General features: G+C 50.5%; 1 protein-coding gene across 3 annotated transcripts in view; it reads left to right on the top strand.

Annotated features, from left to right (window-relative positions):
- Positions 1–12,004, top strand: part of LOC117265048 (guanine nucleotide-binding protein G(olf) subunit alpha-like) — a 27,999-nt gene extending 15,995 nt beyond the window's left edge. For 2 of the 3 annotated variants that reach the window (XM_078162910.1, XM_078162911.1), the window contains 5 exons: positions 9,088–9,146; positions 10,534–10,654; positions 10,819–10,955; positions 11,055–11,122; positions 11,295–12,004. In XM_078162910.1, coding sequence (XP_078019036.1) covers positions 9,088–9,146; positions 10,534–10,654; positions 10,819–10,955; positions 11,055–11,122; positions 11,295–11,441 — 532 coding nt within the window. In that variant the 3' untranslated portion in view covers positions 11,442–12,004. The remainder of the gene's footprint in view (positions 1–9,087; positions 9,147–10,533; positions 10,655–10,818; positions 10,956–11,054; positions 11,123–11,294) is intronic. The other variant, XM_078162912.1, reaches the window with a different exon arrangement.
- The last annotated feature ends 3,643 nt before the right edge of the window (positions 12,005–15,647 follow it).

Here is a 15,647-nt window from a genome sequence, read left to right as displayed (position 1 = left end):
AGGACATTGGGACTTTATTGTCGTCTCGTTTGAGGACATTGGGACTTTATTGTTGTCTCATTTGAGGACATTGGACTTTATTATCATCTCATTTGAGGACATTGGGACTTTATTGTCGTCTCGTTTGAGGACATTTGGACTTTATTGTTGTCTCGTTTGAGGACATTGGGACTTTATTATTGTCTCGTTTGAGGACATTGGGACTTTATTATTGTCTCGTTTGAGGACATTTGGACTTTATTGTTGTCTCGTTTGAGGACATTGGGACTTTATTGAGGACATTGGGACTTTATTATTGTCTCATTTGAGGACATTGGGACTTTATTATTGTCTCGTTTGAGGATATTGGGACTTTATTGAGGACATTGGGAATTTATTGTTGTCTCATTCGAGGACATACGGACTTTATTATCATCTCGTTTGAGGACACTAGAAATTTATTGAGAACATTGGGACTTTTTCATAGTCTAGTTTGAGGACACTAGAAATTTATTGAGGACATTGGGACTTTATTGTTGTCTTATTTGAGGACATTGGGACTTTATTGAGGACATTGGGACTTCATTATAGTCTCGTTTGAGGACACTAGAAATTTATTGAGGACATTGGGACTTTATTGTTGTCTCATTTGAGGACATTGGGACTTTATTATCGTCTCGTTTGAGGACACTAGAAATTTATTGAGGACATTGGGACTTCATTGAGGACATTGGGACTTTATTGTTGTCTCGTTTGAGGACATTGGACTTTATTATAGTCTCGTTTGAGGACACTAGAAATTCATTGAGGACATTGGGACTTTATTTTTGTCTCATTTGAGGACACTAGAAATTCATTGAGGACATTGGGACTTTATTATAGTCTCGTTTGAGGACACTAGAAATTTATTGAGGACATTGGGACTTTATTGAGGACATTGGGACTTTATTGTTGTCTCGTTTGAGGACATTGGACTTTATTATAGTCTCGTTTGAGGACACTAGAAATTTATTGAGGACATTGGGACTTTATTATAGTCTTGTTTGAGGACACTAGAAATTTATTGAGGACATTGGGACTTTATTATAGTCTTGTTTGAGGACACTAGAAATTTATTGAGGACATTGGGACTTTATTGAGGACATTGGGACTTTATTGTTGTCTCGTTTGAGGACACTAAAAATTTATTGAGAACATTGGGACTTTATTGAGGACATTGGGACTTTATTATAGTCTCGTTTGAGGACACTAGAAATTTATTGAGGACATTGGGACTTTATTATAGTCTTGTTTGAGGACACTAGAAATTTATTGAGGACATTGGGACTTTATTGAGGACATTGGGACTTTATTGAGGACATTGGGACTTTATTGTTGTCTCGTTTGAGGACACTAAAAATTTATTGAGGACATTGGGACTTTATTGTTGTCTCGTTTGAGGACACTAGAAATTTATTGAGGACATTGGGACTTTATTGTTGTCTCGTTTGAGGACACTAGAAATTTATTGAGGACATTGGGACTTTATTGAGGACATTGGGACTTTATTGTTGTCTCGTTTGAGGACACTAGAAATTTATTGAGGACATTGGGACTTTATTATAGTCTCGTTTGAGGACACTAGAAATTTATTGAGGACATTGGGACTTTATTGTTGTCTCGTTTGAGGACACTAGAAATTCATTGAGGACATTGGGACTTTATTATAGTCTCGTTTGAGGACACTAGAAATTTATTGAGGACATTGGGACTTTATTGAGGACATTGGGACTTTATTGTTGTCTCGTTTGAGGACATTGGACTTTATTATAGTCTCGTTTGAGGACACTAGAAATTTATTGAGGACATTGGGACTTTATTATAGTCTTGTTTGAGGACACTAGAAATTTATTGAGGACATTGGGACTTTATTGAGGACATTGGGACTTTATTGTTGTCTCGTTTGAGGACACTAAAAATTTATTGAGAACATTGGGACTTTATTGAGGACATTGGGACTTTATTATAGTCTCGTTTGAGGACACTAGAAATTTATTGAGGACATTGGGACTTTATTATAGTCTTGTTTGAGGACACTAGAAATTTATTGAGGACATTGGGACTTTATTGAGGACATTGGGACTTTATTGAGGACATTGGGACTTTATTGTTGTCTCGTTTGAGGACACTAAAAATTTATTGAGGACATTGGGACTTTATTGTTGTCTCGTTTGAGGACACTAGAAATTTATTGAGGACATTGGGACTTTATTGTTGTCTCGTTTGAGGACACTAGAAATTTATTGAGGACATTGGGACTTTATTGAGGACATTGGGACTTTATTGTTGTCTCGTTTGAGGACACTAGAAATTTATTGAGGACATTGGGACTTTATTGTTGTCTCGTTTGAGGACATTGGGAATGAGCTCCACACGTTGATAAAGACAATCAGAGAACAGACACTTGCAGCTCTGCGCTCCTCCTTCTCTCCTCTCCTCCTCCTCTGCACTCCTCCTCTCCTCCTTTGCGGTCCTCCACTCCGGTCCTCCTCTCCTCCTCTCCTCCTCTGCACTCCTCCTCTCCTCCTCTGCACTCCTCCTCTCCTCCTCTCCTCCTCTGCGGTCCTCCTCTGCGGTCCTCGTCTCCTCCTCTGCACTCCTCCTCTCCTCCTCCTCTCCTCCTCTGCGGTCTTCCTCTCCTCCTCTCCTCTCCTTCTCTGCACTCCTCCTCTCCTCCTCTGCGGTCCTCCTCCTCTCCTCTCCTCCTCTGCGGTCCTCCTCCTCTTCTCTCCTCCTCTCCTCCTCTCCTCCTCTCCTCCTCTGCGGTCCTCCTCCTCTCCTCTCCTCCTCTGCACTCCTCCTCTCCTCCTCTGCGGTCCTCTTCCTCTCCTCTCCTCCTCTGCACTCCTCCTCTCCACTCCTCCTCTCCTCCTTTCCTCCTCTGCGGTCTTCCTCTCCTCCTCTCCTCTCCTTCTCTGCACTCCTCCTCTGCGGTCCTCCTCTCCTCCTCTGCGGTCCTCCTCCTCTCCTCTCCTCCTCTGCACTCCTCCTCTCCTCCTCTCCTCTCCTCCTCTGTACCCCTCCTCTCCTCCTCTCCTCTCCTCCTCTGCACTCCTCCTCTCCTCCTCTCCTCTCCTCCTCTGTACCCCTCCTCTCCTCCTCTCCTCCTCTCCTCTCCTCCTCTGCACTCCTCCTCTCCTCTCCTCCTCTCCTCCTCTGCGGTCCTTCTCCTCTCCTCTCCTCCTCTGCACTCCTCCTCTCCTCCTCTCCTCTCCTCCTCTGTACCCCTCCTCTCCTCCTCTCCTCCTCTCCTCTCCTCCTCTGCACTCCTCCTCTCCTCCTCTCCTCTCCTCCTCTGCACTCCTCCTCTCCTCCTCTGCGGTCCTCCACTCCGGTCCTCCTCTCCTCCTCTCCTCCTCTGCACTCCTCCTCTCCTCCTCTCCTCCTCTGCACTCCTCCTCTCCTCCTCTGCGGTCCTCCTCTGCGGTCCTCCTCTCCTCCTCTGCACTCCTCCTCTCCTCCTCCTCTCCTCCTCTGCGGTCTTCCTCTCCTCCTCTCCTCTCCTTCTCTGCACTCCTCCTCTCCTCCTCTGCGGTCCTCCTCCTCTCCTCTCCTCCTCTCCTCCTCTCCTCCTCTGCGGTCCTCCTCTCCTCCTCTGCACTCCTCCTCTCCTCCTCTCCTCTCCTCCTCTGTACCCCTCCTCTCCTCCTCTCCTCCTCTCCTCTCCTCCTCTGCACTCCTCCTCTCCTCCTCTGCACTCCTCCTCTCCTCCTCTCCTCTCCTCCTCTGCACTCCTCCTCTTCTCCTCTGCGGTCCTCCACTCCGGTCCTCCTCTCCTCCTCTCCTCCTCTGCACTCCTCCTCTCCTCCTCTCCTCCTCTGCGGTCCTCCTCTCCTCCTCTGCGGTCCTCCTCTGCGGTCCTCCTCTCCTCCTCTGCACTCCTCCTCTCCTCCTCCTCTCCTCCTCTGCGGTCTTCCTCTCCTCCTCTCCTCTCCTTCTCTGCACTCCTCCTCTCCTCCTCTGCGGTCCTCTTCCTCTCCTCTCCTCCTCTCCTCTCCTCCTCTCCTCCTCTCCTCCTCTGCAGTCCTCCTCTCCTCCTCTGCACTCCTCCTCTCCTCCTCTCCTCTCCTCCTCTGTACCCCTCCTCTCCTCCTCTCCTCCTCTCCTCTCCTCCTCTGCACTCCTCCTCTCCTCCTCTCCTCTCCTCCTCTGCACTCCTCCTCTCCTCCTCTGCGGTCCTCCACTCCGGTCCTCCTCTCCTCCTCTCCTCCTCTCCTCTCCTCCTCTCCTCCTCTGCGGTCCTCTTCTGCGGTCCTCCTCCTCTCCTCTCCTCTCCTCCTCTCCTCCTCTCCTCCTCTGCGGTCCTCCTCTCCTCCTCTGCACTCCTCCTCTCCTCCTCTCCTCTCCTCCTCTGTACCCCTTCTCTCCTCCTCTCCTCCTCTCCTCTCCTCCTCTGCACTCCTCCTCTCCTCCTCTCCTCTCCTCCTCTGCACTCCTCCTCTCCTCCTCTGCGGTCCTCCACTCCGGTCCTCCTCTCCTCCTCTCCTCCTCTGCACTCCTCCTCTCCTCCTCTCCTCTCCTCCTCTCCTCCTCTCCTCCTCTGCGGTCCTCCACTCCGGTCCTCCTCTTCTCCTCTCCTCCTCTGCACTCCTCCTCTCCTCCTCTCCTCCTCTGCACTCCTCCTCTCCTCCTCTCCTCCTCTGCGGTCCTCCTCTCCTCCTCTGCGGTCCTCCTCTGCGGTCCTCCTCTCCTCCTCTGCACTCCTCCTCTCCTCCTCCTCTCCTCCTCTGCGGTCTTCCTCTCCTCCTCTCCTCTCCTTCTCTGCACTCCTCCTCTCCTCCTCTGCGGTCCTCTTCCTCTCCTCTCCTCCTCTCCTCCTCTGCGGTCCTCCTCCTCTCCTCTCCTCCTCTCCTCCTCTCCTCCTCTGCGGTCCTCCTCCTCTCCTCTCCTCCTCTCCTCCTCTGCACTCCTCCTCTCCTCCTCTCCTCCTCTGCGGTCCTCTTCCTCTCCTCTCCTCCTCTGCACTCCTCCTCTCCACTCCTCCTCTCCTCCTTTCCTCCTCTGCGGTCTTCCTCTCCTCCTCTCCTCTCCTTCTCTGCACTCCTCCTCTGCGGTCCTCCTCTCCTCCTCTCCTCCTCTGCGGTCCTCCTCCTCTCCTCTCCTCCTCTCCTCCTCTCCTCTCCTCCTCTGCACTCCTCCTCTCCTCCTCTCCTCTCCTCCTCTGTACCCCTCCTCTCCTCCTCTCCTCCTCTCCTCTCCTCCTCTGCACTCCTCCTCTCCTCCTCTGCGGTCCTCCACTCCGGTCCTCCTCTCCTCCTCTCCTCCTCTCCTCCTCTGCACTCCTCCTCTCCTCCTCTCCTCTCCTCCTCTCCTCCTCTCCTCCTCTGCGGTCCTCCACTCCGGTCCTCCTCTCCTCCTCTCCTCCTCTGCACTCCTCCTCTCCTCCTCTCCTCCTCTGCACTCCTCCTCTCCTCCTCTCCTCCTCTGCGGTCCTCCTCTCCTCCTCTGCGGTCCTCCTCTGCGGTCCTCCTCTCCTCCTCTGCACTCCTCCTCTCCTCCTCCTCTCCTCCTCTGCGGTCTTCCTCTCCTCCTCTCCTCTCCTTCTCTGCACTCCTGCTCTCCTCCTCTGCGGTCCTCTTCCTCTCCTCTCCTCCTCTCCTCCTCTGCGGTCCTCCTCCTCTCCTCTCCTCCTCTCCTCCTCTCCTCCTCTGCGGTCCTCCTCCTCTCCTCTCCTCCTCTCCTCCTCTGCACTCCTCCTCTCCTCCTCTCCTCCTCTGCGGTCCTCTTCCTCTCCTCTCCTCCTCTGCACTCCTCCTCTCCTCCTCTCCTCCTCTGCGGTCCTCCTCCTCTCCTCTCCTCCTCTCCTCCTCTGCACTCCTCCTCTCCTCCTCTCCTCCTCTGCGGTCCTCTTCCTCTCCTCTCCTCCTCTGCACTCCTTCTCTCCACTCCTCCTCTCCTCCTTTCCTCCTCTGCACTCCTCCTCTCCTCCTCTCCTCCTCTGCGGTCCTCCTCTCCTCCTCTGCGGTCCTCCTCTGCGGTCCTCCTCTCCTCCTCTGCACTCCTCCTCTCCTCCTCCTCTCCTCCTCTGCAGTCTTCCTCTCCTCCTCTCCTCTCCTTCTCTGCACTCCTCCTCTCCTCCTCTGCGGTCCTCTTCCTCTCCTCTCCTCCTCTCCTCCTCTGCGGTCCTCCTCCTCTCCTCTCCTCCTCTCCTCCTCTGCGGTCCTCCTCCTCTCCTCTCCTCCTCTCCTCCTCTGCACTCCTCCTCTCCTCCTCTCCTCCTCTGCGGTCCTCTTCCTCTCCTCTCCTCCTCTGCACTCCTCCTCTCCACTCCTCCTCTCCTCCTTTCCTCCTCTGCGGTCTTCCTCTCCTCCTCTCCTCTCCTTCTCTGCACTCCTCCTCTGCGGTCCTCCTCTCCTCCTCTCCTCCTCTGCGGTCCTCCTCCTCTCCTCTCCTCCTCTCCTCCTCTCCTCTCCTCCTCTGCACTCCTCCTCTCCTCCTCTCCTCTCCTCCTCTGTACCCCTCCTCTCCTCCTCTCCTCCTCTCCTCTCCTCCTCTGCACTCCTCCTCTCCTCCTCTCCTCTCCTCCTCTGCACTCCTCCTCTCCTCCTCTGCGGTCCTCCACTCCGGTCCTCCTCTCCTCCTCTGCACTCCTCCTCTCCTCCTCTCCTCTCCTCCTCTCCTCCTCTGCGGTCCTCCACTCCGGTCCTCCTCTCCTCCTCTCCTCCTCTGCACTCCTCCTCTCCTCCTCTGCGGTCCTCCTCTCCTCCTCTGCGGTCCTCCTCTGCGGTCCTCCTCTCCTCCTCTGCACTCCTCCTCTCCTCCTCCTCTCCTCCTCTGCGGTCTTCCTCTCCTCCTCTCCTCTCCTTCTCTGCACTCCTCCTCTCCTCCTCTGCGGTCCTCCTCCTCTCCTCTCCTCCTCTCCTCCTCTGCTGTCCTCCTCCTCTCCTCTCCTCCTCTCCTCCTCTGCGGTCCTCCTCCTCTCCTCTCCTCCTCTGCACTCCTCCTCTCCTCCTCTCCTCTCCTCCTCTGTACCCCTCCTCTCCTCCTCTCCTCCTCTCCTCTCCTCCTCTGCACTCCTCCTCTCCTCCTCTCCTCTCCTCCTCTGCACTCCTCCTCTCCTCCTCTGCGGTCCTCCACTCCGGTCCTCCTCTCCTCCTCTCCTCCTCTGCACTCCTCCTCTCCTCCTCTCCTCTCCTCCTCTCCTCCTCTCCTCCTCTCCTCCTCTGCGGTCCTCCACTCCGGTCCTCCTCTCCTCCTCTCCTCCTCTGCACTCCTCCTCTCCTCCTCTCCTCCTCTGCGGTCCTCCTCTCCTCCTCTGCGGTCCTCCTCTGCGGTCCTCCTCTCCTCCTCTGCACTCCTCCTCTCCTCCTCCTCTCCTCCTCTGCGGTCTTCCTCTCCTCCTCTCCTCTCCTCCTCTGCACTCCTCCTCTCCTCCTCTCCTCCTCTGCGGTCCTCTTCCTCTCCTCTCCTCCTCTGCACTCCTCCTCTCCTCCTCTCCTCCTCTGCGGTCCTCCTCCTCTCCTCTCCTCCTCTCCTCCTCTGCACTCCTCCTCTCCTCCTCTCCTCCTCTGCGGTCCTCTTCCTCTCCTCTCCTCCTCTGCACTCCTCCTCTCCACTCCTCCTCTCCTCCTTTCCTCCTCTGCACTCCTCCTCTCCTCCTCTCCTCCTCTGCGGTCCTCCTCTCCTCCTCTGCGGTCCTCCTCTGCGGTCCTCCTCTCCTCCTCTGCACTCCTCCTCTCCTCCTCCTCTCCTCCTCTGCGGTCTTCCTCTCCTCCTCTCCTCTCCTTCTCTGCACTCCTCCTCTCCTCCTCTGCGGTCCTCTTCCTCTCCTCTCCTCCTCTCCTCCTCTGCGGTCCTCCTCCTCTCCTCTCCTCCTCTCCTCCTCTGCGGTCCTCCTCCTCTCCTCTCCTCCTCTCCTCCTCTGCACTCCTCCTCTCCTCCTCTCCTCCTCTGCGGTCCTCTTCCTCTCCTCTCCTCCTCTGCACTCCTCCTCTCCTCCTCTCCTCCTCTGCGGTCCTCTTCCTCTCCTCTCCTCCTCTGCACTCCTCCTCTCCACTCCTCCTCTCCTCCTTTCCTCCTCTGCGGTCTTCCTCTCCTCCTCTCCTCTCCTTCTCTGCACTCCTCCTCTGCGGTCCTCCTCTCCTCCTCTCCTCCTCTGCGGTCCTCCTCCTCTCCTCTCCTCCTCTCCTCCTCTGCACTCCTCCTCTCCTCTCCTCCTCTGTACCCCTCCTCTCCTCCTCTCCTCCTCTCCTCTCCTCCTCTGCACTCCTCCTCTCCTCCTCTCCTCTCCTCCTCTGCACTCCTCCTCTCCTCCTCTGCGGTCCTCCACTCCGGTCCTCCTCTCCTCCTCTGCACTCCTCCTCTCCTCCTCTCCTCTCCTCCTCTCCTCCTCTGCGGTCCTCCACTCCGGTCCTCCTCTCCTCCTCTCCTCCTCTGCACTCCTCCTCTCCTCCTCTGCGGTCCTCCTCTCCTCCTCTGCGGTCCTCCTCTGCGGTCCTCCTCTCCTCCTCCTCTCCTCCTCTGCGGTCTTCCTCTCCTCCTCTCCTCTCCTTCTCTGCACTCCTCCTCTCCTCCTTTGTGGTCCTCCTCCTCTCCTCTCCTCCTCTCCTCCTCTGCGGTCCTCCTCCTCTCCTCTCCTCCTCTCCTCCTCTGCAGTCCTCCTCCTCTCCTCTCCTCCTCTCCTCCTCTCCTCCTCTGTGCTGTCGGCATGAGCCCGAGACATGACCGTTTGCTTTTCAAAGACACGTGGACATGTGACAGTAATGTGGCGTCTGTCTGGGCTCACAGGGAGCAGCTGGTGAACCTGGATCAGAGAGTCGGAGGGAGACGGTATGACCAGATCACATGTTGTTAAACTTGATGGTGGGTCGTTGCCTCAGTTCGTCCGACTGTACGACAAGTTTTAATACTTTACTCTCACAACAGTCACAAACGACGTCGTCTCCTGTCTGTCCACGAGGACAGGTCACAGGAAGACGTGATGCTGGACGCTCACTTTGAAACTGTGGTGACTGAGACGGGGGACACCGAAGAGGGAGGGGCAAAAAAATGACAGCAGGAGTTAAAAATATGAACTGTTTCAAATGATGCTGTCTAACACACCTGTCTGTCTGTCTGTCTGTCTGTCAGCATGTTTGATGTGGGTGGTCAGCGAGATGAACGCAGGAAGTGGATCCAGTGCTTTAATGGTGAGACAAACTGTCAAACCCTTTTGACGACCTGTCTCACTGCTCAGCTGTGACGCCTGTCATCTTCCTGTGTTTCTGACGACCTGTCTCACTGCTCAGATGTGACGCCTGTCATCTTCCTGTGTGTTTCTGATGACCTGTCTCACTGCTCAGATGTGACGCCTGTCATCTTCCTGTGTTTCTGACGACCTGTCTCACTGCTCAGATGTGACGCCTGTCATCTTCCTGTGTGTTTCTGATTACCTGTCTCACTGCTCAGATGTGACGCCTGTCATCTTCCTGTGTGTTTCTGACGACCTGTCTCACTGCTCAGATGTGACGCCTGTCATCTTCCTGTGTGTTTCTGATTACCTGTCTCACTGCTCAGATGTGACGCCTGTCATCTTCCTGTGTGTTTCTGATTACCTGTCTCACTGCTCAGATGTGACGCCTGTCATCTTCCTGTGTGTTTCTGACGACCTGTCTCACTGCTCAGATGTGACGCCTGTCATCTTCCTGTGTGTTTCTGATTACCTGTCTCACTGCTCAGATGTGACGCCTGTCATCTTCCTGTGTGTTTCTGACGACCTGTCTCACTGCTCAGATGTGACGCCTGTCATCTTCTTGTGTGTTTCTGATGACCTGTCTCACTGCTCAGATGTGACGCCTGTCATCTTCCTGTGTTTCTGACGACCTGTCTCACTGCTCAGATGTGACGCCTGTCATCTTCCTGTGTGTTTCTGATTACCTGTCTCACTGCTCAGATGTGACGCCTGTCATCTTCCTGTGTGTTTCTGACGACCTGTCTCACTGCTCAGATGTGACGCCTGTCATCTTCCTGTGTGTTTCCGATTACCTGTCTCACTGCTCAGATGTGACGCCTGTCATCTTCCTGTGTGTTTCTGATTACCTGTCTCACTGCTCAGATGTGACGCCTGTCATCTTCCTGTGTGTTTCTGACGACCTGTCTCACTGCTCAGATGTGACGCCTGTCATCTTCCTGTGTGTTTCTGATTACCTGTCTCACTGCTCAGATGTGACGCCTGTCATCTTCCTGTGTGTTTCTGACGACCTGTCTCACTGCTCAGATGTGACGCCTGTCATCTTCTTGTGTGTTTCTGATTACCTGTCTCACTGCTCAGATGTGACGCCTGTCATCTTCCTGTGTGTTTGATGACCTGTCTCACTGCTCAGATGTGACGCCTGTCATCTTCCTGTGTGTTTCTGATGACCTGTCTCACTGCTCAGATGTGACGCCTGTCATCTTCTTGTGTGTTTCTGATTACCTGTCTCACTGCTCAGATGTGACGCCTGTCATCTTCCTGTGTGTTTGATGACCTGTCTCACTGCTCAGATGTGACGCCTGTCATCTTCCTGTGTGTTTCTGATGACCTGTCTCACTGCTCAGATGTGACGGCCATCATCTTCGTAGCAGCAAGCAGCAGCTACAACATGGTGATCAGAGAGGACAACTCCACCAATCGGCTGCGAGAATCTCTAGACCTCTTCAGATCCATCTGGACCAACAGGTGCTCTCATCAACCCTCTCTGCTCTGTGATTGGCTGCATTCAACCCTCTCTGCTCTGTGATAGGCTGCATTCAACCCTCTCTGCTCTGTGATTGGCTGCATTCAACCCTCTCTGCTCTGTGATAGGCTGCATTCAACCCTCTCTGCTCTGTGATTGGCTGCAGGTTTCTGAAGACCATCTCAGTGATCTTATTCCTGAACAAACAGGATGTGCTCGCTGACAAGATTCTGGCTGGAAAATCCAAACTGGAGGATTACTTCCCTGAATACAACAACTACCAAGTACCTGCTGAAGGTACAGGTAAACACCTGTACATGTGTGTGTGTGTGTGTATGTGTGTCTTAATACTACATATATACGTGTCCACACCCGCTGACGTCTCTGTCCATCTGTCTCCAGCTGTCCCAGACGCTGATGAAGACCCCCGAGTAACCAGAGCCAAGTTCTTCATTAGAGACGAGTTTCTGGTAAAAACAAAATGATGATGATGATGGTGGTGGTGGTGATGATGATGAAGAACGTGTTTTACAGTGCTCTTTGAAACTATTGATACATGGTTCTGTGATATGGATCCAGTTTGAGTGAATTATTGTCTCTGACCTGTCTGTCTGTCTGTCTGTCTGTCTGTCTCTCTCTCAGAGGATCAGCACAGCGAGTGGTGATGGGAAACATTACTGTTATCCTCACTTCACCTGCGCCATTGACACCGAGAACATTCGCCGCGTCTTCAATGACTGTCGTGACATCATCCAACGCATGCACCTGCGGCAGTACGAACTGCTCTGATTGGCCAATGAAGAAGCTGATCTGGTGTCTTATCAATACTGATAGATCCTGATCGATTTACTCTTTCTCTGTTCTGTCACAGACATTTATCACTGCAGCAGCTATTGATCATGACAGACTCGGAGAATGTGTCTTTTTTGTCCGCTGTGCCCGTCTGGTGCAGGGGATTGTGGGTAGTGTAGTTCTGTCAGTTGAGAGGAGCACAGGATGTTTAGTTTCCTGTCGTTGCCGCGGCAACAGTCATATGAGACAGGTTTAGAAAAGTAAAAGCTTACAAAGGCTCAAAAACAAAATTTGAATTTAAATATATTTTTTCATGTTTCTGAACTTGTTACAGTTTATTATTGTTATTATTGTTAATCTTTTCCCTGATTGGCTGCCGTACAGTCTGATGTCACTTTATGACTGAATTAACACCTGGAAGATCAGACTGATGTGTCCTGGCGTGACTGTAGATTTATTTCTGTCCTTTCTAGAGTTTCTTAGTCAGTTTGATTCAACATAAAACATGACATGATATAAATATATATATATAAACCTACACACATAAATATTTACTGCTCAAAAACCTGAAAATTATATTAAAGTTTTTTTGTCAAACATTTGATTTCTTGTCTGTTTTTTAAACCTCAGGTGTCTCCATTTATACTAAATATATATAATATATTATATAGAACTGTGCGTTTGCTACGTAATGTTTCTGTCCCACAGTGACGTGATGTCACGCCTCTGATGTGGCTGATCAGTGAATATTGATCAGTGTATCTTTGACCACATTTAACTAATCACATGTTCAAGTGGCTTGAAGTTTAAAACAGACACTGTTCATTTGCTTTAATCTTTTATTTTACTCTTTAGATGTAACTTTTTAATTAATGAATTCATTCATGTCACTTTTAGCAAACCAAACAAACTGAAAACAACCCATAATTTCTTATTATTCACATTTGACCCATAACACCACTGATGTCACTTCATTCAGAGATGTTAAAGATAAAAATATTAATAACCCATCAAGCCTTGTTGTGATGTTTTACACATCTAAACTTGAAAACGCGTCGACTTCAGAGAGCTAAAAACAAAATACTTATCATCGCAGGGCCGGCTCCAGACTTCTGGAGGTCCCTCTCGTTGTAATTTGATGCCTGAACTGACGGATGTGTATTATATTGATCAGTTTAATGTACAAATCAGCATGTGAAGACCGACCGGCAGCAACACGGTCTGTACATACAGCGATGCATCAGCAGCACAAACAGACTGGTACAGGCATGTACATACAGACTGGTACAGACTGCTACAGACACGTACAGACTGGTACATACAGACTGGTACAGACTAGTACAGACTGGTACAGACTGGTACATACAGACTGGTACAGACTGGTACAGACACGTACAGACTGGTACATACAGACTGGTACATACAGACTGGTACAGACTGGTACATACAGACTGGTACAAACACGTACAGACTGGTACAGACTGGTACATACAGACTGGTACAGATACATACAGACTGGTACAGACTGGTACATACAGGCTGGTACAGATACATACAGACTGGTACATACAGACTGGTACAGATACATACAGACTGGTACATACAGACTGGTACATACAGACTGGTACAGACACGTACAGACTGGTACCGATACATACAGACTGGTACAGGCATGTACAGACTGGTACAGACTGGTACATACAGACTGGTACAGATACATACAGACTGGTACATACAGACTGGTACATACAGACTGGTACAGACACATACAGACTGGTACATACAGACTGGTACAGACACGTACAGATTGGTACATACAGACTGGTACATACAGACTGGTACAGATACATACAGACTGGTACATACAGACTGGTACATACAGACTGGTACAGACACATACAGACTGGTACATACAGACTGGTACAGACATGTACAGATTGGTACATACAGACTCGTACAGACACATACAGACTGGTACATACAGACTGGTACAGACACGTACAGATTGGTACATACAGACTGGTACAGACACATACAGACTGGTACATACAGACTGGTACAGACACGTACAGATTGGTACATACAGACTGGTACAGACACGTACAGATTGGTACATACAGACTGGTACATACAGACTGGTACAGATACATACAGACTGGTACATACAGACTGGTACAGACACATACAGACTGGTACATACAGACTGGTACAGATACATACAGACTGGTACAGACACATACAGACTGGTACATACAGACTGGTACAGACACGTACAGATTGGTACATACAGACTCGTACAGACACATACAGACTGGTACATACAGACTGGTACAGACACGTACAGATTGGTACATACAGACTCGTACAGACACATACAGACTGGTACATACAGACTGGTACAGACACGTACAGATTGGTACATACAGACTGGTACATACAGACTGGTACATACAGACTGGTACAGACACGTACAGACTGGTACAGGCATGTACAGACTGGTACAGACTGGTACATACAGACTGGTACAGATACATACAGACTGGTACATACAGACTGGTACATACAGACTGGTACAGACACATACAGACTGGTACATACAGACTGGTACAGACACGTACAGATTGGTACATACAGACTGGTACATACAGACTGGTACAGATACATACAGACTGGTACATACAGACTGGTACAGACACATACAGACTGGTACATACAGACTGGTACAGACACGTACAGATTGGTACATACAGACTCGTACAGACACATACAGACTGGTACATACAGACTGGTACAGACACGTACAGATTGGTACATACAGACTGGTACAGACACATACAGACTGGTACATACAGACTGGTACAGACACGTACAGATTGGTACATACAGACTGGTACAGACACGTACAGATTGGTACATACAGACTGGTACATACAGACTGGTACAGATACATACAGACTGGTACATACAGACTGGTACAGACACATACAGACTGGTACATACAGACTGGTACAGATACATACAGACTGGTACAGACACATACAGACTGGTACATACAGACTGGTACAGACACGTACAGATTGGTACATACAGACTCGTACAGACACATACAGACTGGTACATACAGACTGGTACAGACACGTACAGATTGGTACATACAGACTGGTACAGACACATACAGACTGGTACATACAGACTGGTACAGACACGTACAGATTGGTACATACAGACTCGTACAGACACATACAGACTGGTACATACAGACACATACAGACTGGTACAGGCATGTACAGACTGGTACATACAGACTGGTACAGATACATACAGACTGGTACATACAGACTGGTACAGACACGTACAGACTTGTACATACAGACTGGTACATACAGATTGGTACAGGCACATACAGACTGGTACATACAGACTGGTACAGATACATACAGACTGGTACAGATACATACAGACTGGTACATACAGACTGGTACAGACACGTACAGACTGGTACATACAGACTGGTACATACAGACTGGTACAGACACGTACAGACTGGTACCGATACATACAGACTGGTACAGGCATGTACAGACTGGTACAGACTGGTACATACAGACTGGTACAGATACATACAGACTGGTACATACAGACTGGTACATACAGACTGGTACAGACACATACAGACTGGTACATACAGACTGGTACAGACACGTACAGATTGGTACATACAGACTGGTACAGACACGTACAGATTGGTACATACAGACTGGTACAGACACATACAGACTGGTACATACAGACTGGTACAGACACGTACAGATTGGTACATACAGACTGGTACAGACACATACAGACTGGTACAGACACGTACAGTGTTGCAGCCGTCAAATTGAAGTTATTACTTTCGTATTTGTTAACTTAGTTTTACAGTGGAAATGAATTGTTTATTCTGCTTATGGTGGCCTATGGTATTGCTATGATTGTTTATATTATTATGTTTGTTTTTTATGTTTCCTGGGGGAGTGTTGTGCGTAACAGGAGGATATATGGGGCAGGTGATTGCGCGGCGGCGCATTGGAAAAACCTTAAATGTTTGGTTAAGAGGCGGTGGTTGGAAACAGTTTTTTGACCACGTAATTTAAGTTTTTCGTTGCCGCACAAGACCTTTTTGTTTTCTTTTGGATGTCTTGATAATTAAGCATGCAGCTTGGA

The sequence above is a fragment of the Epinephelus lanceolatus genome, chromosome 20, assembly GCF_041903045.1.
Source record: "Epinephelus lanceolatus isolate andai-2023 chromosome 20, ASM4190304v1, whole genome shotgun sequence".
In the NCBI taxonomy this organism is placed as follows: domain Eukaryota; kingdom Metazoa; phylum Chordata; class Actinopteri; order Perciformes; family Serranidae; genus Epinephelus; species Epinephelus lanceolatus.
Note: the sequence above shows the minus strand (reverse complement) of the source record. Positions and strands in the feature narration are given on the sequence as shown.